Genomic DNA, 24188 nt, shown 5'->3' with positions numbered 1-24188 from the left:
ATTTGTCAACTGCATTATCTCAATGCTGATTTACAAAATAATTATATTTTACATACTTATTTTTTCATCCAAAAATGAATTTTAAAATTTTTTTGAATTAATATGTAAACGGACATTCAGTTGAAATGAAAGTTGAAAAATAATTACACTAATGAATCATTAGACTTACGTTTTACCATTCCATTCCACAATCTTTGAAAAGTTAAGGTAATTGTCTTCTCCAGTTAGAAAAACATAGTCTCCATCATTAGTCCCATTTTTCTGAAAATAAGTGAATATGATCATTTAAAGTAACGTGATGGTTAGTTTTGTGTGTCAGCTTGGATCGGCTGTGGTGCCCAGTGTTTGGTTAAACAGTAGTCTAGATGTTGCTATATTTTGTAGAAGTGATTTACAGTAAGTTGACTTTAAGTAAAAGAGATTACCGTTGATAATGTGGGTGGGTCCATTCAATCAGTTGAAGGCTTAATAACAAAATCTGAGGTTTCCTGGAGAAAAAACGAAATTCTCAAGACTGCAACATAAAAATCCTGCCTGAGTTTCCAGCCTGCCAACCTGTCCCATGGATTTCAGACTTGCCACTTGCCAGCCCCCACAACTGCATAAGCCAATTGTTTCATTCTTTTAAATGTTTACTATTAAACGCTTATTATGTGACAGACACTTTATGGTATACTAAGAATAATAAAATAACCAAAGACTATTCTATTTCCATTGCTCTATTTTTCGAGCTTTGTCATAGATGTAGTTGGGGGTATTAGCGCAGGTACATTTGGGGTTAATAAACTGAGGCCCAGTACTTGTATTCTGCTTTCTTTTTAAAATGGGGTTTTCTTCTGAGTATAGAAGTAATACATTCTTCTGATTATAAACGTAATAAATTCGTATTAGAAAATACAGAATGATGTATTAAAACCTTAGAAAAACATTCACGCCCTTTGTGAATTCTCTTTTCATGCTTTTTTTGTTTTAGTTTTGGTTTTTATGTGTGTTTTTTGCCTACGGGGTTCTCTTTTTGTCACTTAACATTATTTTGCCAACTGTGTCAATGTATCAACACGGTCCACATGCACAGTGGTCATGCGTGTTCCACATGTGAAACTGCATGTCCCTTTATGAAACGAGATGGGACTCTTCTCTACAGCAGCAGCATGAACATCACGACTTGGTTACAAATTCAAATACCCCGCGTGAAAAAATGCTGAACCTCCGGCTTTAAACGCGCACGTATGATGCTTCCTGAAGTCCCTAAGTGGTCAGAGTTCCACGCTGCGGGTAACTGAGGGTTCTCCCGCCTGCTGCCGCCCAAGGTCGGGGGCTGAGGTGCCCGTCCCTGCCTCTCCCCAGAGCTTGCCGCGAGGACAGGCGGGTTCGCAGGCTTTGTGCTATGCGGCGGGGACGCGAGGGCTGCGGGAGGCCGAGGAGCGTCCTGAGGCTGTGCCTGCAGCTCGGACCCGGGCACAACCCCAGCACCACCACCTCCGGGCAGGGCGGCTACACGGCGCTCCTCAAAGGCGCTTCCCGACAGCTGGCATTTTACACGTCGGGGGCAGCTCCGTGAGTGCCCGGCCCTCTTCCACCACGGAGGGCAGGGCCTGGGGTCAGCGGGCACAGACCCGACAGTGAGCACGCGGGTACCTGATCCTGAAGCATCTCCCTTTCCCAGGAGCTGGGGATTCACCTCATCTTATTGGTCCCCACGCCCTGTTCCTCCCCTTAAAGCGTCAGGTCGTTTGGTCCTGACAGTCTTTGGTGGCGCTAAGGTGGAGCAGGTGGAGCAGGCCCACGGCCTCGGTGTCCGAGGGGACAGCTGGAGGGCCCACGAGGACTGAGGGCAGGTCCGGGGCCAGGCTGGGCAGGGGCACAACGTCACAGCCTGGCCTGGCCACTGAATGGACTTTTGTGCTACTGGCTAGAGAGTTAGTATTTGGCAGAGCCGATAAAAACTGAACGAAAAGCATTGCCTTTCCCCCCACCAACGAACACTACAGAAACTTTGGCTCCAAAACGAAAACAAATACCAGTCATTTACATTAATGCAGGGTCATTCTTTTCCAGCCAGTCACGAAGGGGAAAAAGAGTGATGGTTCCTGGAATGAGTCTTGCAACTAACTCCTAGTTTGAAACGCACTTTCATAGACTTCTCGCTTAGCCGTGTCAAAACAACCTTTGAAGTGTGGGTCCTTCTAGTCTCAAGTTAGAAATGATGAAACTGAGGTCCAGAGAAGTCCCATAGTTATTACGTGAAAAGTCAGAATGCAAATCTAGGCCCTCGGATTCTAAGTCTCATTTTCCCCCCTGGATACGGGAAATCCACAGAATCTAACTGAGAGACGGTCCAGGGCTTTCCCCTAAATGGGCCTTGTAGAGAAACAGGGATCCCCAAATCATCATAATGAGACTTGGCACTGCGCACTGAAACGCACGACAGGCTGACACTGCACCTGATGGCACAGCCACCCTGTGTTTCCACAGCTCCCGCAGGCACAGCCAGGGCTGGCAGTGTGCTGTAGGAGTTTATCTGCCCCCTACTGAGACACTTCCTTATTTTTCACACACTGTACAAGAGGTCTAGGATTCCAGGCAATTCTGATCTTCTCCTAGAAGAAGCCCAAAGTGAAAATGAAATCCAGCTTGGGGTACCCCTCAGCTGAACAAAGAGGCTCTGAACCCCAAAATCCACTTACCCCATAGTACAAGCCAAAATAAGGAGGGATGTCGGGTCTGAAAGGGTGGATGAGGGACAAGATCTCATCTTTGTAGCCCCAGAGCAAATCGTGGACCGTGTGTGTCACGAAGAGCTTCTGCTGATAAGCCTTTATCAGGGCATGGATGACCATCCGGGAGATGCCCTGTTCGGCCCACTCCATGGCAGTCTGCGAAGCAGAGGCAAATTCAGAGAACAGCCCACCCGCCCCCTCTCCGAAGGCGAAGGGAGACGGACACTTAAATACTGAGATGAAATAGCTGAAACATTATCAAGGGAGCTCTCTGGCCGAGCGCACAAGAATGAAACTCTTGCCCTGGCTGGTGTGACTCAGTTGGTTAGAGCACTGTCCCGGGTACCCCAAGGACCGCTGTTGGATTCCTGATCAGGGCACATGCCCAGGTTGCGGGTTGGGTGCCTGGGTGGGGTGCATACTGGAGGCAACTGATCAATGTTTCTCTCTCTCCCTCTCCCTTCTTCTCTCTCTAAAATCAATAAAATATATTTTAAAAAAAGAATAAAACCCTTCAGTTTTACATTTTTAACAGTGAGCTTAGCATCACCACTTGGTGCCCTGTTATCCCCACATACCATGAAGAAAGGGGAAAGCGCTTGTAATTACATTGGCATATTTGGCCACAACATGGCACCGCCTTCCTCCTGCTTGGGGGCCAGAGGCTGGGGCCCTCATTATAAACTTCACACCCCTAGACAGCAGGACAGGGCCAGATCTGGGATCTAATGTTTTCCAGGTCCTGGATCCACCATGAGTGTCCAGCTGCATGTGGGCACCCAGGAGTTAGCGTGGGAGGGGGTTGGTACAGGTGAACAGGAGTATTTCCTGGATATCAAACGTGTTATTATTAGATGGATTTGCCCTTATAATCAGAGCCCAATTAAATCACTGTAGGCTGTAATCAAAAGCCCAGTCTCTGTTATTTGGAATGGGGAAAAACAGTCAATATAGATACTGAGAACTTAAAAATCTTAGGTAGAAATCTAAATTAAGAAGCGGTATGCAAATTCTATTGCTAGAGTTTCTGAACCAAAGCAAGGGACAAATAAATATTTTAAAAATTATTAGCTACTCAGGAAAATCCCAGAGACATAATTATTTACACAAGTGCTGATCTTGAACACACAGCAAGAAATTGTGAAGAGTTCCTAAAATTTGCATTTTGTTACAAAGACTGTGTTTGAAAGACCTCAGAAAAACATCTGAGATAAACTTTAAAGAAGGGCAGGGGGAAATGTATTTTTCTTTTTATGTATGTGTGTGTGTGTGTATGTGTATATATATATCTTTATTGACCTCAGAGAGAGGAGGGGAGAGGGAGAGAGAGAGTTGAAACATCAATAATGAGAGAGTCATCATGGATCCTCCTGCAGGCCCCTGAATGGGGATCGAGCCCGCAACCTGGGCATGTGCCCTGACCAGGAATCCAACCTCGATCTCCTGAATCCTAAGTCGATGCTCAACTGCTCAGCCACGCCCAGCCGGGTTATGTGTGTATATTTTTAACATAACTTAGATCCTAAATGTAAAGCCATAGTAGCCTTTAGTTAGCTTTTTCTTTTTTTCTAAAACCCACAATAATGGTACTTAAAATGCTAACTTACCACTGCAGGAATATTTAGTGTTCTGATTAAGTCAGTTTGAGCGTCTCCAAAAGAGGGGTCTCGTTCAAAAACATAGGCCTTGTTGCTAACAGCAGAAATTGTTGTTCCATTATCTCCAAATTGAATATCCGCTTTGTTTCTGATTTCCCTAAAAGAAAGAAATAGATTTTCTTTGAAAAGTCACTACTTTAAAAAGCAATATTTCCCCCTTCTTTCAGTATCAAAGTCATTTCCAATATACTATTCCCAATATAACCATTAGAAGGAGAGACTGCATGCAGATACCAACTCTGTAAAAACTGGAGATTAAAGTTCTAATGTGAGAAGGAAATGAGGCCTAGGATAGAGTCTTCTCAAAAAACTGTCATTTTCATTCTTTCCTCCCACAATTTGGAAAATGCAATGGTCAAGGGTCACCTTGAGCAGGGAATCAAAGCCAATGAACTCTCTCCTGGGTTAAGGTTTGGTCCCAAAATATATTCTCGAGGAATACATACAAAACCTGATAGAGGCCGTCCTGTTAAAACACTTGTGCAATTTGCAGTTGGAGGAATCTGTGGTGGACTTTCGATTGTTAGACATTCAATCTCCCTTTTTTTTCTTTTGTCAGAGCCCTGATTTTCTTTTCTCTCCTGCACTGGGCAGTGGTGTGGGACCCCAGCTTGTCCAATTCTTTTCCCTGGGCCTCTGTCTCCTGAGCACAGAGCCTCCAGATGGAAAACACGGTCAAAATACCAGTTTCCTCCAGGGGGCACACACAATGCAAGGATCCTTGAGTTTTGGAAATGGAGGTCTTTAAAGCTGCCCTGGACCCTGCCTCTTTCTTCCCAGCCTCAACTTGGAATTTGTAACCCACGTTAGAAAGCCTTCAAATAAATTCTCTTTTTAGTTAAATTGGCCAGAGGCAGTTTCTCTCGCTTGCAACCAAAGCCCCCTCACATAGAAAGCATAACCCAGTCTTTTTATAGATGAGAAAAGGGAGATCGAGATAAAGTAACTAGCCCAGGACTAACCAGGAGGTGGCAGAACAAGGTTTAGAGTCAAGGTCCCCTGACTTCATGTCCAAGGTTTTCCTTGACTCTACAGAGAAGTTAATGCAAAGTGATTGCTTAGCAACTGAAGGAGAGGAAATTTCAAAGACTAATCCCTGCCTTTGCCAAGGCTGGTGCCTGCAGAGGGGCATTCCTCCCCCCTCCCTGTCCCAGAGCCTCCCTGCAGCCAAGGTGAAGAGGGAAAGACTTCTGCAGACGTACTCATTTATAGCCAAGGCCCAGGATCCCACACTGGCCTAGCCTACCACTAAGGAACTAGAAGTAGAAAAAGTGATCCCAGGGTGAACACCAGTTTACATGCAAAGAAAACTGGGCCTGGGAGCAAAGAGCTGGGATTTAATGTCAGGACAAAAACCCAGGAATCAACTTTGCCAAGTTTTCTGACTAATGACAAAACTGATGACCTTGCTGAAGCTTTTTTTATTTTTCACTGAGCCCTGGGTCATGAACCTAGAGGACTCAATAACCCCAACCCTAGAGCCTGCATCATTTATGTTTACTTATGTGTACTGACTCTGGGGATGGCTTTTAAAATGTTTTCTTTATGGCTGACCCTGTAAGAACTTGGTGTTTTAAAGGGAAGCTGAGCATGGGGGCTCCAATCACGTTAAGCCTTGTGACTTGACTGGGTTTCTCAATACATTTCAAAAAGTCAAAGCCATGCAACTTGGCAGTCACCAAGGGACCACGACAGGTCACTCACAGCTACCACATGACTTCCCCTCAGCCTCAGCCACACAAAGGCATTACTCACATGTGGCCTTTGCAGAGCGGTCTAACTGAAGGAAGACAGCTCCACTGAGGTCAGAAATGGCCTCCCCCTCTGCAGAGGCCAAGAAAGCCAAAGAGAGAGACAGCAAGGGGCCTCCCTCTCAGAACAACATATAGTCATATAGCCAGAGGAACACGGAGTCAGAGGAAACTCAAAATGTTTCTCCTTCCAAGCACTCCTGCCACTCTACCAGCCACTCTACCAGCACATCTGGTTACCAAAATCTCCCCCACAGCTGGTCAGCAACGGTCAACTAGAAGCAGGGTGGTCTTCTGGTGAACAGCAGACTGAGAGCAAGACGGGTCAATCACTGCTTTACAGTACCTGACAAAACCAGAGGCTTCTAGAAATAGAAACAGAAGCTTGTTTTTGTTTTTTGTTTTTAAAAAACAAATCGAATCTTAGGCCTATTCATTTAATTAAGGAACCATATTTGAAAGTGCATGGTATGGTCCCTGGTACTTAACAGACGCCAATAAACGCTGCTGGTGTTGAAGGTCCCAGGACATCACAGACTCGGACTACAGCTTAATATTTGTTATTCAACGGTGGCCCTAGTCATTAAGAAAGGTTGAGACAAGATTAAAGATGGCAGTGGACTGAGTGGAAGCTACACTGACACTCTCCTGGGACCAATCTGGAATTACAACTAAAATACAGAAAAATCATCCTGAATAATCAACTGCCACTGAAGACGAGCTGAAGAGCAGCCTCATAACCCAGGAGGAAAAGTGGAGCCCACACAGAGACTGGTAGGAAGTGTGGAGGCACCAGAGGGCTGGCTGGGCTCCCACAGGCAACAACTGAAGGTCCCGAGGACGGTCTCAGCTGTGGGGGTTCCCACTGAGGACTCTGGGGCCTAAACCCCAGGCTGGGCTTCCTAGCAAAGAGCACTGGAACTGAGAAAGGTGCCCACATAACGTCTGGCTGTGAAAAGCAGCCGGGTTTCTGTCTGCCAGGGAGAGACAGCTGGGAATGCAGGCACCCTCTTAGAGAGCCAACGCACAAAGTTTTGTGTGCAGCCACTCACCTTGGGCTCTGGCAGAGGGAGCAGAGAGTGGACTAGAGCTGTGGGAGGAGAATCTAGCGTTGTGGGCTCTGGAGAGTGAGATCAAGGGGCACCCACCTGGATTCCTGTGCCAAGTCATTCCCCCATACTGCAGAGGACATCTTTCTCAGGTAGACAATTTGCAGCTTTTGCCTGGGGGGAAAAGTAATCCTACCACCCTACCCCGCTGGAAAACCTCTCCCCCTACCCTAAGGAGTTTCTAAAGCCTGAGGCTCCTTAAGAGACTGATAACAATCAGCCACCCCACACTGTGGAGTTTCTACAGCCTGAAGCTCATTAAGAGAATCAGATTAATCAGCCTGCAGGCAGAGGCAGACCCCTGGGTGCTTTGAGTCTTTGCCTGATCTGCTTCTGGACCCAGGCCTTGGAAAAGCAGACTTTGGTGTGCATTTTGGCCCTGTCCAAACACACTCAGCCCCAGCAGAGGAGACCTCAAGCCGAGGGTTGTTGATAGCTCCAAACAGGGTACTCAGGGCCAGATACAAACTGCATCTGACATAGGCCTGCACCAGAGACCCACCAAAAAGACTGAGAGTCCTATCAGATCTACCTAATACAAAGAAACAAACCCAAACAGGCAGCCAAAATGGGGAGACAAAAAAACAAGCCCCAAATGAAAGAATAAGAGAAGTCTCCAGAAAAAGAGCTAAATGAAATGGAGATAAGCAATCTATCAGATATAGAGTTCAGAATACTGAGTGTAAGGATGCTCAACTGCATGAATAAAGATATGGAAACTATGAAGGAAGTTAAGAATGACATAGCAGAAATAAAAAATACATTGGAAGGAATAAACAGCAGATTAGAGGAAGCTGAGGATCAGATCAGTGAATTAGAAGACAGGGTCGAAAAAAAATCACTTAATTTAAAAAATTAAAATGGCAATAGATGAGTATCAATAATACTCATCAGAAACTCTACAGGCCAGAAGGGAATGGCATGAAGTATTCAAGATAATGCAAAACAAGGATCTGAAACCAAGACTACTCTACCCAGCAAGATTATCAATCAAGAGAGATGGTGAAATAAAGAGCTTCCCAGACAAAAAAAGGCTAAAGGAGTTTATCACCACCAAACCAGCACTGAAGGAAATGTTAAAGGAAATGCTGTAATTAGAAGTAGAACTAGAGAGAAACATAGGCATAAAGAATTAAAATGGCAATAGATGAGTATCAATAATAACCTTAAATGTAAATGGATTAAATGCCCCAATAAAGAGATATAGGGTGGCTGAATGGATAAGAAAACATAACCCAAATATGTGCTGTCTACAAGAGACCCACCTCAAATCAAAAGACTCACACAGAATAAGAGTGAAGGGATGGAAAATATTTTCCATGCAAATGGAAATGAAAAAAAAAGCTGAGGTAGCAATACTCACATCAGACAAAACAGACTTCAAAATGAAGACCACAACAAGAGACAAGAAAGGTCACTACATAAATCCAACAAGAGGATATAACCCTGATAAACATATATGCACCCAATGTAGGAGCACCTAAATTTATAAAAAAAATTTCTAGATGACTTTAAAGGAGATGTCAGCAGCAGTACAGTCATACTAGGGGACTTTAACACCCCACTGACTTCACTGGATAGGTCTTCCAGACAAAAAATCAACAAGGAAACAGTGACCCCAAATGACACACTAGATTGGATAGATTTCATTGACCTTTACAGAACATTCCACCCCAAAGCTGCAGAATATACATTCTTCTCAAGTGCACATGGGACATTCTCAAAGATAGACCACATGTTGGGACACTAAACAGTCTCTACAAGTTCAAGAAGATTGAAATCATATCAAGCATCTTCTCAGACTACAGTGGCATGAAATTAGAAATCAACTACAATAAAAACACTAAAAAACAAACACATGGAGGCTAAATAGCATGTTTTTAAACAATAAATGGGTTACCAAAGAGATCAAGAAAGAAATAAAAAACTTCCTGGAAACAAATGGAAATGAACACATAACAACTCCAAATCTATGGGCACAATGAAAGCAGTCCTGAGAGGGAAGTTCATAGCACTACAAGCCTACCTCAAAAACAAGAAAAACTTCTAATAAACTATCTACCCTACAACTTAAAAACTTACAAACAGAGTAACAAGAAAAGCCCAGAGTAAGTAGAAGGAAGGAAATAATAAAAAGATCAGAGCAGAAATAAATGACATAGAGACTGAAAAAACAATACAAAAGATCAATGAAACCAAGAGCTGGTTCTTTGAAAAGATAAACAAGATTGATGAACCTTTAGCCAGGCCCATCAAGAAACAAAGAGAGAGGACCCAAATAAACAAAATCAGACCACCTTAAATTCTATCCATGGACCCCTTAGAGATCCATGGATGCTGGATTAGGAGCTGCTGTAAGATATTCCTGGGCTTTCCTCACTAGTAAGTTTAGGTCCCTCTAAAATGGGAACATGCAGGGTGTATGTTAATAGTTGAACATTGTTTTACCTCTAGGATTTATTTATTCCCATGACCACATCTGCTACAGAACATTAAGCCAGCAGACACAATGGCCTAGACGCTCTAAGGGAAGCCTGCTGGGCTTCTCTGAGTTGTGATGAGAACCCCTGATTTTTCTCAGGAGATTAGGGTCACAACCACAGGGACAGACCCAGGAGATCCAGAGGGAAAGTTGTAAGGGTTTTTCTTTTGTTCTCAGTTCATCCAAAGGAATTTAGTTAAAAAAACAAAAACCGCAAAAAGACAAATATTTTATGACTACACATATATGAAGTATCTACAGCAGCGGCCCCTGTGGATGGGGCAGTGGAAAGGGGGAGTGATTTAATAGTGTAGAGTTTCAGATCTGCAAGATGAAAAAGTTCTGGAGCTCTGTTTCACAGCACTGTGAATATAACTAACACGACTGAGCTGCACACGGGGAAGCAGTTAAGATGGTATGTTTTATGTCATGGTTTTTATCACAATAAAAAAATGGTTAAAATGGCAAAACAAACAAATAGGACACCCAGATTCTAGTTCAACTTCTTTTGTCCCTGAAAGGGACAGACCTGCTCTACCTTGTACAGAGTTTTTTTTAAGCATGAAACACACACACACACAAAAGTGCTTTTGAAAATAAAGCCCTGCTCCCTGGCCAGGTGGCTCCGTTGGTTGGAGCGTCATCTGGACATCAAAAGGCTGCAGGTTTGATCCCTGGTCAGGGATCAGCAGGAGGCAACAAATCGATCTTTCTCTCTTTCTTTTTTCTTCCCCTCTCTCTCTCCCTCTGTTTTCCTCTCTCTCTCAAAATCAATAAAATCATATCCTCGGGTGAGGATTTAAAAAATAAAATAAAGACCTGTCTTTTAAATATTCTTTTATATAACATGGGAGCTCACCTTTACGATTCTGTATGTCACTTTCTACAGACTAAGGTGATCCACTCAGACTAGTAACAACAGCAAGCAGCAGTACTCACGGGCCGGCCCTATCTGAGCACTTTGTAAACACTGACTCCTAGACTCCTGGAGCCCTAAGGACCCAGTGGGGGAGGTCCTATTTTTTATCTCCATTTTATAGATAAGGAAACCCAGCCACAGAGGACTAGAAAGTGGCAGAGGCAGGATCCAAAACAAGCAATTCCACCTGAGGCAGGACCAGGTTTTTATCTCTGAGTCCAGCACTTGAGAACCCTACTGACTCATTCACACTAACTGAATCGGTCACAACCATTTACCGACAACCCACTGCGACACAATTGTGAGGAATTTCTACCATTTTGTTCAAGAAGAAAGACCTTGTTGTCTACTTCCCTCTACTATCTTTTTTTAAACCCGATAAGGAGACACTTGGCAGGAAAGATGACTATGGGGAGGGACCGTTGTCACTGTGCGATGAGGAACACTTAGTAGGGAAAACGCTCTGACCATAAGATCCCCAAGTGCCTCTCTCTCCTAATTTTTTAAAACAACAACAATTAAAGCAATTCTCCTAACCCCCTGCGTTTGGACTTTGTGATCACTGCCCAAGACTAACCTGTACTACCACCGGTTGTCTCCTGTGCCCAGGAGGGTGGCGGGAGGAATGAAGAAGAGACTAGAAGGCCTTTCTGCAGGCCAACACATTTTAGGAACTGGTCTAAAACGAGTGGGGGAAGGAACTAGGGAAAGGCTCTAGAAGTCACCAAAGAAAATCACAAGGTGACCTTAAAAGGGTTGGGTGTGAGGAGTAAGCTCTTCATGGCTCAATAACCCAGAAAGCAGCAGCTGCATTTCTAAACATAACAGGCTGAGCCTCGGCCCCAGGCCGCAAAGCCATCTCACGCAGATGTAGTGAAATCCTGTGCTCCATGACCCAGAGGGTGCTCGCGGGAAAAGCCGGGGAAAGGAAAGGGCCCAGGCCGCGCGCAGGTGCTCCGTGTCTCCAGGACAGCAGGGCCGGTGGGGACTCACCTGTAGACGTAGGGCCCCACTTCTTCTAACCGAGGGATCTCCCCTCGGAGGATCTCCTCTGGATTGGTGACGTTGAAGAAATAGAACCAGCTGTACACAGGCAGAGGGGGCTTCTTCCAGGAGTCAAAGGTCTCGGAACCATTCCTTAGCACAATATTCTAGCGGAGGAAATGAAAAGGAGATTTACAAAGTGTAAGCCCGCTGGCTTTGAAGGTAGAAGCAGAGAGAGGGACACTTCCTCCTCCGGCCTCCCGGCTTGCTATGTTTTCCCACAGGCATTCAACCGCAGTCCCGTGAGAGCAGGGCAGTGCCTTCTGCCCATACGAAGCTCACAGCCCTGTTAAAATGTAAGAGGTCTTCAAAAGTATTTGTGGTAAGGGATGCTGAACCCATAGCTCATGGATGGAAACATGGTGCTACTGGGGCCATAGTTTTTAATTTTTTTTTTCAACAGCCACAATAGTTTATTTACAACTGAACCCTTCATAAAAGATATTTAAAAGACAACCAGTTTTATACATTGGAAATGGTACCAAAAGTGTGAATTATAACACAGACAACAATATGAAATGGGCATAAAACAAAGCTGAAGTGGTCAGACAAGCAAGTTTTCTTTTTACTTAATTAATAATAGCTTAAATTTTGCTAAAGAAATTCCCCGAAAGGCTCTAAGGGCCTATTGACTTTGGCACAAAGATTCCACCAATCATGCAGCCGCTGTGGTAGGCCGCTCCGAGAAGCCCACGCACTGCCAGGCTCCCCACGAGAGGCAGGAACGGGGGGCAGGCCCGGGAAGGCTGCCTCTGGTCCTCCCATCTGACGGAGAACCACACCCCTCCTGCCATCTCCACCACCAGGGTCCTTAATAACCCAGAGCACACAGATGCTTACCCCTGTTCTAAAGATGAGGAAGCCGAGCCTCGCTTGAGGTTAAATGCCTGGGATATTCTTTGTCTACCATCCTTCCTTTCGTCTCCCACCCTTACCGTGTGTTATAAGCTGAATTGGGTCTCCCCAAAATTTGTAGATTGAAGTCCTAACCTCAGAATGTGACCATATTTGGAAATGGGAGTTTTTAAAAAGAAATGTAAGGTTAGATGAGGTTGGGATGTAATCCAATATGACTGATGTCCTTATAAGAAGATATTAGAACAAATAAACACACAGGGAAGGGCATGTGGAGAGGCTGGAAGAAGACAGCTGTCTAAAAGCCGAAGACAGAGAGGTCTCAGAAGAAATCAACCTCGCTGACACCTTGACCTTAGACTTCAAGCCTCCAGAATTGTGACACGATACATTTCTGCTGTTTAAGCCACCGGGTCCTGTTATGGCAGTCCTAGCAAACCCAAACTAATCCACCGTGCCCTCCTCCCCCCATGAAAGGAGTATTCTTTCCACCTTACTGACTTCAGGCTCGGCCAGGTGACTTGATTTGATCAACAGAAGGAGGGTGAAAAGGTAATGCCCCGATTTTAAGCTAAGGTCATGGCAAGTTTCCACCAGCCACCCTCTGCCAGAAGAAGAGCAGGGCCCAGGTAGCACTTGATCCTTCAGCCAAGGCCCTAAAATGGTGATGTGCGGGCCAGACACGAAGCCTGAACTCCTGCCTAGTTCAGCTGACCAGCTGAGCTCACACTGCAGCCAGCCTGCACATCACAGCATGAAATAAATGTCACTGCCACATGCCACTGAGCTGAGGGCTGTTTGTTCTCCGGCACTGCGCTAGAAGCCTGGCTAACACCACGCCCAAGGCTATCAGACAGAAACCTAACGTCTAGTGGCACTAACAGTCCTCGGCTTGTTAATTTTTACAGTAAAAATTATTGAAGTACACATGAAAGGTAATAGCACAGACTGCAAATAAACCAAAATGTGAACAGTGATCATCTCTGCATGTTGGAAATCTGGGTCATTGTTATTTTCTCCTTGATGAGATGTCGTATTTTCCAAATTTTTATACTGAGTAAAAAAATTAACATTGAGAAAATTTTTAAGAGGGGATCTTACCGATACACACAACAGATACACACAACACTAGTGAAACAACAGATTCCCAGAGAAGCATCCCTGCTGTCAACTGTCATTCCAGAGAGGATTTGAGTGACAGTAAACAAAGGGACTGGCTTCAAAGCCTGTTAGAAACCACATGCCAAACTGCACTGTGACACAGCACACAACAGGATGTCACGTTTTAGCAGACCAGGCCTCATTTATTTTTTAATTTTTCTTAATCTTCACCCAAGGATATTTTTTCCATTGCTTTTCAGAGAGAATGGAAGGGGGGGAGAGAGAGAGAAACATGGATGTGAGAGAAACGCATCGACTGGTTGCCTCCCGCACACATCAGGACAGCGGAGGTATGGGGAACGTGTCCTTGACCGGAATCAACTCAGGACCCTTCAGTCCTCGGGCTGATCTCTAACCTGAGCCAAACCGGCCAGGGCCAGGCCTCTGATTTCATAGAAGCCACGCTGAAGGGATCTTAGTGATAAGGCTCTATCATTTAAATAGAAAATATCCCAAGAACCTCTGCAGGAAATACAAAGTGGCTCTGGAATCAGTGAATGCAGAAAACCTAAGCTTGTCAAAACCAAGCCCGCCACCTGGAGGGCCAGGAGGAATCCAGTCCGGGGCCGGCCGTGTCGGAGAGCTGGGGGTTACTTGGGGTTTGGCATCAGTTCAGAATGTCCATTCATTAGATTTTTATCCAAACAGCACATTATTAAAATATTCTTGGCCTTTACTATCAGAACTGACTTACTGATTTAAAATCAGATTGAGGAGACAGAAAAATTTTAAGACAAAGCATGAAACCCCTCTCCCCCGACCTCCGGATGCAGCTCAGACTCTCTCCTTGGGGAAAGCCTCCTCTCTCTCCCTGCCCCTGTCACCCAGGAGCCTAATCAGTCACTTTAGGTAGTTTTTTAAAAGGGCTTTGTGGTCTTTCATATTATTTCCTAAACAAGAGGAGGAGCGAAGGAGGGAGACGGGCAGGGTGAGGGACACGAGGACTGGGGAAGGCCTCAGGTTGACTGGATGTAATTCGGGGGCCCTGGGAGGGGCTGTGCTGAAGGTCAGGCAGCTTCTTAGTCTCAGAGCTGGGTCTGGAGCCCACTACGGCTCTTCCCCACTCTCCTGCCCTGCCTCACAGCATTTTAATAACACGGGTATAAATACAGCACACATTTTAGTTATACAAGTCATATGGTAGAGTTTCTCCAATGTAAAGTGTACATATAGGACCTAGAAACAGCTCAGGAACATAAATTTAATCTTCCTAAAACTCATATGCTAACATGAGCAAGATAACAGGTAAATAATAATTTGTCTCCTAGGATTTTGAAGACCCATAGATATTTTAAAAAGTTTCCTGATTTCATTAAAATAAAGATCTCTTTTTCTTGTCCATAAATTTCCAAAAAAGGGTAGAGCAATAATTTTTCCTTCAGTAGCTCCTTCAGCTGGATGGAGCCTTTCAACCTCGTAATGCATTATACGTATAGGAATTTCACAGGAAAAAATTGGTCAAACGGCCCTGGCCGGGCGGCTTGGTTGAAGTGTCGTCTGGTACACTACAAGGTTTCGGGTCCGACCCCTGCTCAGAGTCCGTACAGGAGGCAACGGATCCATGCTTCTCTCTCACATCGATGTTTCCCTCTCTCTTCTCCTCTCTCTCTCTCCCTCCCCCTCTCTCTAAAAATACATAAAAGCATATCCTCAGGTGAAGATTTAAAAAAAAGTGGTCAAACAAAAAAATCTTCTAAAAATATAAGTTAACAGTAATCAACATGAATCGGGGGATATTAGCAACCCAAGATGAAAAGGAACATACAGCTACTGAATATGGTAACATATCAGGTGAACTGCTGGCTTCTCAAAACAGACGGTGCTGACCTTCAGATAGAGAGGGGTGTGTTTTTTTCTTTGATCCGCCCCACAGTGTCTACAACAATGCAGTTCCTGGAGAAATATCTGCTCAAGCAACAGAAGATAGTACTAGAACATCTACACACCAGCTGCCACCGACTTTGCTCAGGGGAAGCTGGGACAGAAGAACTTGATGTGGGACGTTAAGAGAAGAGCAGCAGAAAGCCATGGACGGTCAGGCGCAAAGCCACAGGGCCAGGCCCCGTAAGGGCAGCTGGAGCCACACGTCCGAGGAATTGGTTGTTGGCTGGCCATTCTAGTCACACTCAGGTACAGAGAAAGCAATAGCTTCATTAGAATCCCCGAAACATGTAGGCCTAACACCTATCTGTGTATCTCATCAGTAATCCAGCACCCTCAAGAGTTCCTTTCGTGGGTGGAAAGAAAAATCTGTGTCCCTCCGTGACCCCTTTTACTAACAACTGTTTAAAGCAGTGCTTTCCTCACGGTTTTCTTGCAAAGTATAGAACGATGCATGTAAGTCATGAAAACACTGTGTGGGTGCCAGGCATGGCAGGAGGTCCCAGCAACATCGACGTGGTTCCTGTGCTCCAGGAGCTTTCCCTCCATCCAGGGGAATATTGATAAACACCTGCAAGGCCATCAACAACATAAAGTAGCAGGTGATAGATAGCCAAGGACATAAATGGTCTCTGTAGTATTCAGACACCGGATCCTGTGAACCGAAGTGAGAAAAGGTGGTGCTTAACGTGAGCTAGGAAGCACAAATAAACATCTGGCAAGTAGGAGGAGGTCATGGGGGTGGGCGCCTCATGGACAACCAGGGCTGATCCAACTGTCCTGTCCGGCTGGACAGACTGAGCCCTTCCTCCCTGCCTGCTCCATGTCCATCTGTCTTTCCTGGAGCCCTCTGCTTCATCAGAAAGACAGCGGCTGTGGAGAATGATGCAGAGATGAGAGGTATTAGGTGTGACTGAGTGTGAGTTTTCTAGGGAGAAGGGGGACTCATTTAGAGAGGTAGGTTGAGGTCACAGGGGTCTAGATTTTATCTGCTATACAATGGGGGCCATGGATGGTCTTTGAGCTGCAGAATATTATCAAGATCCAGGCACCACGTTGTCACTTTATCTCATCAAACTCCCCTAATAGTCTACAAGGTGAAAATCATTTCCCCAGTTTTACCCTTCAGGGTAAAATGTTAGGAGAAAGCTTGAAGTTTGCTAGCAGGGGTGGGGCTAGCCTCCCACCCCAGGACTCGCTGCAAACCTGTGCTCCGGTGAATGTCAGCAGAACCCCATGCTCCTGGAGCAGAGCAGTGCTTCCCAAGGCCCTCCTTTGTGTTCATGGAAATGGCTCCCCACATGCCTCAGATAAGGTTCCCAGATGTCCCCCCTTTCTCACCTAAGACAAGGCCAGGAACCTCCAGACTCCCATTCTTTGCCTCATAATTGATCAACTGCACTGCTTGTTCCCACTAATCAATGGGAACAAAATGTTTGCTAATGGACAGCGTGATGACTAGTTAACAATACTGTACTGGATACTTGAAAGCTGCTCAGGGAACGTCACAACCACACACACGGAGAGGTAACCCTGTGAGGTGATGGGTGTGTTCATTAGCTTGATTGTGATAATCATCATTGCACAATGTAGATGCATATCAAACCTCACGCTGTGCATCTTGAACATAAACAATTTCTACCTGTCAACCATACTTCAATAAAGCTGGGGGAAATGCTTGTCAGTCAAGCTCCCGTTAAGTTTCTCTCCTCCCCAGACCTGTTTACCTCTCCCTATACAAGGAAAGCCCTGAGGGTCCCGCAGATCACACAGTCAGAGTTCTCCCTATTCAAAGTCCCTTCCTCCTATTACCACAGTCCTTTCCCCTTTGCAGCAATCCTTTCAAACAGTCTCTCCTTGCCTAAGTCAGGTTTGTTTTTATTGGACACCCCTACCTATTGTGCAACACTGCCTATTCTGAACCGACACAGGCAAGAGGTGTTTTAGAAGGTCGCCCTGGCACACTGGACCAGAGGGCTTGGCTAGAGTCACTGTAAGGACGAAAAGAGGCCTCAGGGTGCTTATCTCAGGCCACGGGCAAAGTGCTCAGGAACAGGGACTGTGCTTTTGATTACTGCCATCTGCAAGTTGGGGATGAGAGGGTCCCAGGACCTGGTTCGAATGAAAAAGAGGAATCTTGTCACTCTCATTAGGCAGCTCAAATATAAGACAACCCAGCAAATGTTAAACAATTAAAGAGAAAACCAACAACAACAAGAAAAACAGAAAGTCTTTACCCATGATTCTCTCGCCCAACCCTACATATAATTCAATGTTGACACAACAAGGATTTAGCATAAAACTAGAAATAACCAAAATGTTGAACAAGAGGAATGACGTTAGCAAATTAAGGTAACTCACAGGCTGGAGTAGAGAGCAGCCACCGAAATCACAAACACTGCGTAGAAATAAGAAAACGCTCATGGCCTATGTTAAATGGAAAAAGCAGACAATGTAAAATGTGCGTATGTGTGGGCAAGACTAGCAGACAAAATAGAAACATGAAAACGGGGGTGAAGTAAGTATAGATCGCTTGGGAATTTCGGCCTTTTTGTTACCCTGAAAGTTTCTAAGCCTCCCCACTAAACATCTACTAGCACTTATCTCTGTGGAATAGGTTATGAGGAGTCTTTTATTTCCTCTGGTAAGTTTTGCTGCATTGCTTGAATTTTTTTATAACAGAAATAAATGACTTCTATAAGCATGAAAAAAATCATTGTTCCCTTATCACTTTTTTTAAAGTGAAAATCTAAGAAACTCAGATTCTGGAAAATGTTAACAACAGTCTCTAAGGGAAAGGAGGATGGATACAAAGAGAACCAACTTCATCCAGGCTCTCCCTCTGCTCCTGCAAAACAAAGGCGAGACTGCGGCCTCCTCAGCTGCGTCAGCTCTCCCATAAAAGCTCCAGGCCCCCATCTCCCGCAGGGCGTGGCACAGATTTCTTTTCCTATTATTGCCAGGACGGGCGGCTTTGCATTCTGGATTCCTCGCTAGCTTTCCTGGCAAGCATCGCAGTGTGTGGAGAACTCTAGAGTCAGAAAGGACTTGCCATCTCATTTATTTATTTTTTTAAAAATCACATCAGAACTATAAACCCTGGAAAAGCCAGTAGGTGTGAATGACAGACGGTTAACTGTCCGAGTCTTCCTTGTCTGGTTTGTCTCCAGCTCTCAGGCAGCCAGAAATCCAAAGACAAATGGAGGTGTTTCCAGAACGGCAGGGGCCAAAATCCCCTCCGGATGGGAGGGTAACACTGGCTGTTTCTGCAACAGTCTGACTTGAACCTGTTCCTGCAAAAAGTTTCAGGATAAAAATAAACAGTAAGTAGACTTGAGTCCTTAACTAAAAAAAAAAAAGCAAATGCAACCCCTACCAGAAAATGGTCCCTGACAATTTGCCAGAGTCATATTGATAGCAGCTGTCGTCACAGCCCGGGGCTGTCCTGTCTGTGTCCACCCCCATCGCCATCCTTTCCCGGGCCACTCGCAGCGGAGTCAACGCGCACAAGTCTCACACCACCTTTTACCCCATCCAAATATTGCCTTCGAGTGTATTGGCTTTTCCTGCACCTTTCACGAGTCTCTTCGCCTCCCACCCACATGGCTGGACATTCGTCAAGGAAGCCACTGTAACTCTTAGAAGAAGCAGTGGTGTGTGGGTGCGGGGGGGTGTTTGGGGGAAGGGGGTGTAGGAAAGGAGAGAACAGAGGAAGCTCACGAATACAGCTGCCAACGTTTCTAAAACAGTTGCCTCGTTGTTTTCCTCCCTTGCCCCTGCCATGTAGCTCAGAGGACAAGTGCCGTTCCTGCCACGGCCACCTGCTGCTCTCGGCCAGTCTCCAGGAGTCAGGTGCTGCCTAGGGCCTTCTGGGCTCTACGCCTCACACCGTTCTGCAGATAAGGAAACGGTGGCGCTGGTGTTGCCAAGCTCACAGAGCCAGTAAGTCGCGTCAAACCTGACCAAGGCCAGGTCTGTGGGTTTGCAAAGCCCACGCTTGGCCTCTCCAGCGGCTGCAACCCCACTGTACCCTCAGGGTAGAGCTGCCGGGTGAAGCTAATAAAAATACAGGATGTGTAAGTATCTCCCAAACACTGCCCTGGCCATTCAAAAATGCCTGCATTCTCAGGAGGTGCAGGCTGAAGGATCTGGGGGCAGCGTGTCACAATGTCTGCAACTCACATTCAAACAATTCAAGAAAAAGTACATCAGAGAGAGGAAGTAAATACGGAGGGTGTTAACAACTGATAAAACGAAGTGAATCAAAATGCCATGTGAGACATGCTCACTAAAATAGTATTCATTGTTTATCTGAAATTCAAATTGAACGGGGCATCCTGTATTTTACTGGGCAGCCCTAGCCCAGAGGGACCGTCAAGCCGTGGAGCCATCACGTGGGCCCAGAGGCCTTCCTGGGGAATCAGCCCTTCCATCCAGAGGAAAGGAAACTGGGGCAGCCGTGAGGTCACGGCGAGCTCCCGCTGGAACTGACACGGGGAACTAACAAAGGGAGACTGAGCTCTAAGGTTTCCAGGTGGCTGCTCCGTCCAGCTTTGCTCATGTGTCCAAAGACAGCACCTCACACTTCTGCTGCAAGGTGGTCCAGAAAAGGGCTGCAATTGGACCTTAACTTCTCCTTTCTGCCCTCCGATCCCGAGGGCTTTCAATGGTACACTCCCAAGGGCTTGCTCTGTAAAGGAAGGGCTCTGACACTAACAAGTAGTAACCTAACCTCAAGCCTGGGAATGACAGAAGCCATTCATTCTGCAGGATACAAGGAGCCAGGTTCCCTGGTCCACAGCAGCCCTCTGCTCAGTCAAAGCAGACAGCTGTGGCCTGAAGACAACTGGTCCTCCTGGCTGAGGATCCCACTGCGGCGGGGACAGCCACCAGCCAGGCTCTGTCATCAGCTGAGTTTTCTAGTTATGCTAAATTAAAAATCAACATAAGATCCTAAACCAGTTTTACAATGTGATTTTGAATATTGCTTATTAATTTTAACCAAGCAGAACAAGATGAATTTTTCCAGGCATAATATCGTGGGCACGACCACCAAAAGGAATATTGGCGAGATCACCCAGTTATGTGACGAATCCGCAGTGTCAACAATCATTTGGACCGAAAGACGTACTTCTCAGCTAATTAGCCAATATGTATATATTGAGAGCTTTTATATGCCCAATAGGCAAAGGCCGTGTTTTCAGAAAGAAGACATTTAACTAAGGACACAGAACAGACATGCGTGTAACAGTGAACAATTATGTGCAAGGCCCAGTAATTCAGCCCAAACAATTTCAGCTTATGTCTGAAATCATTCAGATCGTTTCAATTGTATGGATCCACTGTAAAATCCCCATCTAGACATCTTACAGGCTGCCCAAAGTCACGGGACCAAGAATGGACTCATGATTTTCTCCCCTAATCAGTCACTAAGTCCTACTGATTTCACCACCCCCTCTTCTGCATTTCTATTCCTGTGCCCACTGCATCACCCTCCTGGACTGTGGCAATACTGTGGGGAGTCTCCTAACGGATCTCCTCCTCTCCAGCCTTGTTCCTTTCAAATCCATTATCTACCTCAGTTTCCAGGAGTTCTGTCAAAAGTACGTATCTGAGCAGATATTCCCCAGTGCTCACAGGATACAGCCCTAGGTCCCTGACCTGCTGTACGAAGCCCTGCCATGATCTGACGCAGCCTGTCACCTGTCGTTGTCTGTCATTTCCTGTAGACACTTTATGCACTAGCAACACTCAGCCGACCACTGCTCCCCACGTACAGGTTGGACTGGCTGCTTCTGCCAAGAGCTGGCATGACTTCATAGTCACAAGACACAACTCATCCAAGTTAACCTGGTGGAGCTCGTTCGGGAAGGTGACACTAGGAGGCCTGTTGAACCAGCTGTCCTGGCAGAAGCGGCTTCCAGATGATAAAAATAAGCACTCAGGGACTTGCATTAGGCTTTGATGGGAATAAGCAGCACTTTTAAGGAAACTATCAGGACTCAAGAGTGCTACTAACTGTTCTTTTAGTTCAACAGAGTGCTACTTAATAATTAAACACAACTTCAGTATCCATGATGCCGGCTACGTAGCCTCAATTCACCCAGAGAGAATGCAGACCAACTTTGAGAACATGGCCTCATAGCACGTGGGGGATTCTCATTGGGCTCCAGGTTATTTAAAGCTCACCACATACCAAAACACCAGTTGGTTGGCTCTGTATTTTAAAATTTCTCCCTGAAATTAAGCAAACCCAACCTAGACTTTTGTAGTAATATAAGTAATTTGCACTACTTGCTTTTTTAATTCTCTGTTGAAATAAGAGAAATAAACCGCCATTAACATTTAACCCTAATTCTCTGACCTTATTTTAATTCAGGAACAAATGCATTGGCATTTTGTGTGTGTGTGTGTCAGAGACCTGTTGCTGAACTCATTTTGCTTTCATTGTAACTGTAATAATTTTAGCTAACAAAACAACCAAAAAAGTGATCTGACAGTTGAGGTTCAAATGTTAGTTCATATGTAAACTGCTACTCTGTCTATAAATTCCATACAGAACCACATGATGCAACAGCTTTCCCAAAAAAAAACCTCCTGCTACAAAACACCCACTAGGATACTTTTTAAATACTTCCAGGTGATTACAAATGTTAAAGCAAGGTTAAGAACTGCCAGCCTAAAGGGAGAAAAAGCAGCCACCAGGTGGACCTTTCATCATAGGGACCAGGAGAAAACTGGGGAAATACATGTGTATGTGAGGGGAGTGGTTGAAGGAGCGGGAGAGAAAGAGGGTTTTAGGATGTGAATAAATATGAAACGCGGCCATGAAAACGAAGCCCGGGCTCCTTCTGGTAGTAACTTGCGGAGCCAGCCTTTTTATCTTACAACCTGTTTGGTTGTGATTATACCTCTCAGAGATAAAATAGTGATGTTTTCACTGGTTACTTATCTATGTCTCCTCTTCCTTCCATTACTCTCGATTATTAGAAGGACAGTGTTTAAAGCCAATATTCTTAAAACGGGCCTCGTAAAAATGGGTACATTACTCTGACAGTGGCATTCTCTCTTTCCCCCTCTCCCTTGCTCCCTCCCTCTCCCCAGGGTATAAAGTTCAGGTGCTGGAGGCGCCGGGTGGGAAAGAAAATGAGCGACGTGGGTGTGGGCCGTACATTTGCTGGGATGTGAAACCACAGCCACAGGGTTCAGTCCCACACAGAAATATGCCCTCGCTCGTTTTTGTTCACTGCCTGACCTCTCAGCTATCTTGCATTTTCCGTCTTTTAGTAAAGAGGGTCAGATACAAGCAAATATGGCTCTGTTCTAACAAAGGCCACAGAGTAAGCACCATGACAAAGGACGCTTTCTTTGACCCTGGGAGTCAGGAAGCCATCAGGAGGGTGAAGGTCGGCGGGACAGGGAGGGAGGTCCCCTCTGAAGGGCAGCCTCTATTCCACGCAGACTGCTGTCACAGGGGGCCTCAGTGGGGCCAGTGTGCAGGGCCACCTGTTTCAAGAGAAGCTGGAAACCTAGACTATTGGATGAAGTTTCCAGGTTTTAAAGGTAGAAATATTAGTGAGGGAGACAGGTGACCACTGGCCTACAGAGTGGAACAAAAATGTAAAACTAAACAACAATATGCAAACAAAGCCATCCCTGGAGATGTAAGTGTTCATCCGCCATCCATCCTTCCATTCATCCCAGCACCATTTACTGATGATCTACTTTGGATGACATTGTAGTTGGCACTACAGGAAAATGAGGCAAAGCTAACGGGCAGGACCCCTGCCTCCACAGAGCTTCAGGCTAGCATTAAATACTAAGTTATGTCACATGCACTGAAAATCCCGGCCAGGGCTGCGACTAGCGAGGAATTATCAAACAATTCACCCACGGAGATGCTACTATTCTGGTACACTTTGATTAGCACATGAGAAAAGACAGGATAGCCACTGAACCTGCATCAGCGATGTCCCTAACTGCTTCCTTTGACACTGGACTCACGGGGAAACTAAAAGAACATGTAAGACTTTACACATTAAACAAGATCCTGTTGGTTTGAAAACATTAATAATATAGTTTCCAAACTGGTCTTACAGAAATATAACACAGGTACAATGTTATTTTTTAAATTTTTCTAAAAATCAACATAATGAGCCTGGCTGGATGTGGCTCAGTGGTTGAGCATTGACCTGAGATCCAGGTGATCGGGGGTCGATTCCCAGTCAGGGCACATGCCCGGGTTGCCAGCTCGATCCCCAGTTGGGGGCATGCAGGAGGCGGCCGATCAATGACTCTCTCATCACTGACGTTTCTCTCTCTCTCTCCCCCTCTCCTTTCCTCTCTGAAATCAATAAAGATATATATTTTTTTTTAAAAATCAACATAATGAAATGAAAACTAGATCAGCAGTTCTCAAAGTATGGTCTGAGGACCTCTCGGGGGTCCCCAAGGCCTTCTCAGGGGATCCACAGGTCAAAACTATTTTCGGAATACTGAGGCATCATTGCCTTTTACACTTTCCTTCTCTCACGAGTGGAGAGTGGGGTTTCCTGGAGGCCACGCGACTTGACATGATGTCATCACTCTGACAGCCGATAGCAAAGGG

The 24188-nt window shown here is 45.5% G+C and overlaps 1 protein-coding gene across 1 annotated transcript in view; it reads right to left on the bottom strand.

Annotated features, from left to right (window-relative positions):
• The window catches only part of SCARB2 (scavenger receptor class B member 2), a 47148-nt gene that overhangs the window by 16213 nt on the left and 6747 nt on the right, over window positions 1-24188 (bottom strand). The window contains exons 2-5 of the mRNA XM_016207539.2: window positions 11633-11790; window positions 4328-4475; window positions 2688-2876; window positions 170-261 (exon numbers count right to left, since the gene is read on the bottom strand). Coding sequence (XP_016063025.2) covers window positions 170-261; window positions 2688-2876; window positions 4328-4475; window positions 11633-11790 — 587 coding nt within the window. The remainder of the gene's footprint in view (window positions 1-169; window positions 262-2687; window positions 2877-4327; window positions 4476-11632; window positions 11791-24188) is intronic.

Source organism: Miniopterus natalensis, chromosome 1, assembly GCF_054644295.1.
Source record: "Miniopterus natalensis isolate mMinNat1 chromosome 1, mMinNat1.hap1, whole genome shotgun sequence".
NCBI classification, from domain to species: Eukaryota; Metazoa; Chordata; class Mammalia; order Chiroptera; family Miniopteridae; genus Miniopterus; species Miniopterus natalensis.
Note: the sequence above shows the minus strand (reverse complement) of the source record. Positions and strands in the feature narration are given on the sequence as shown.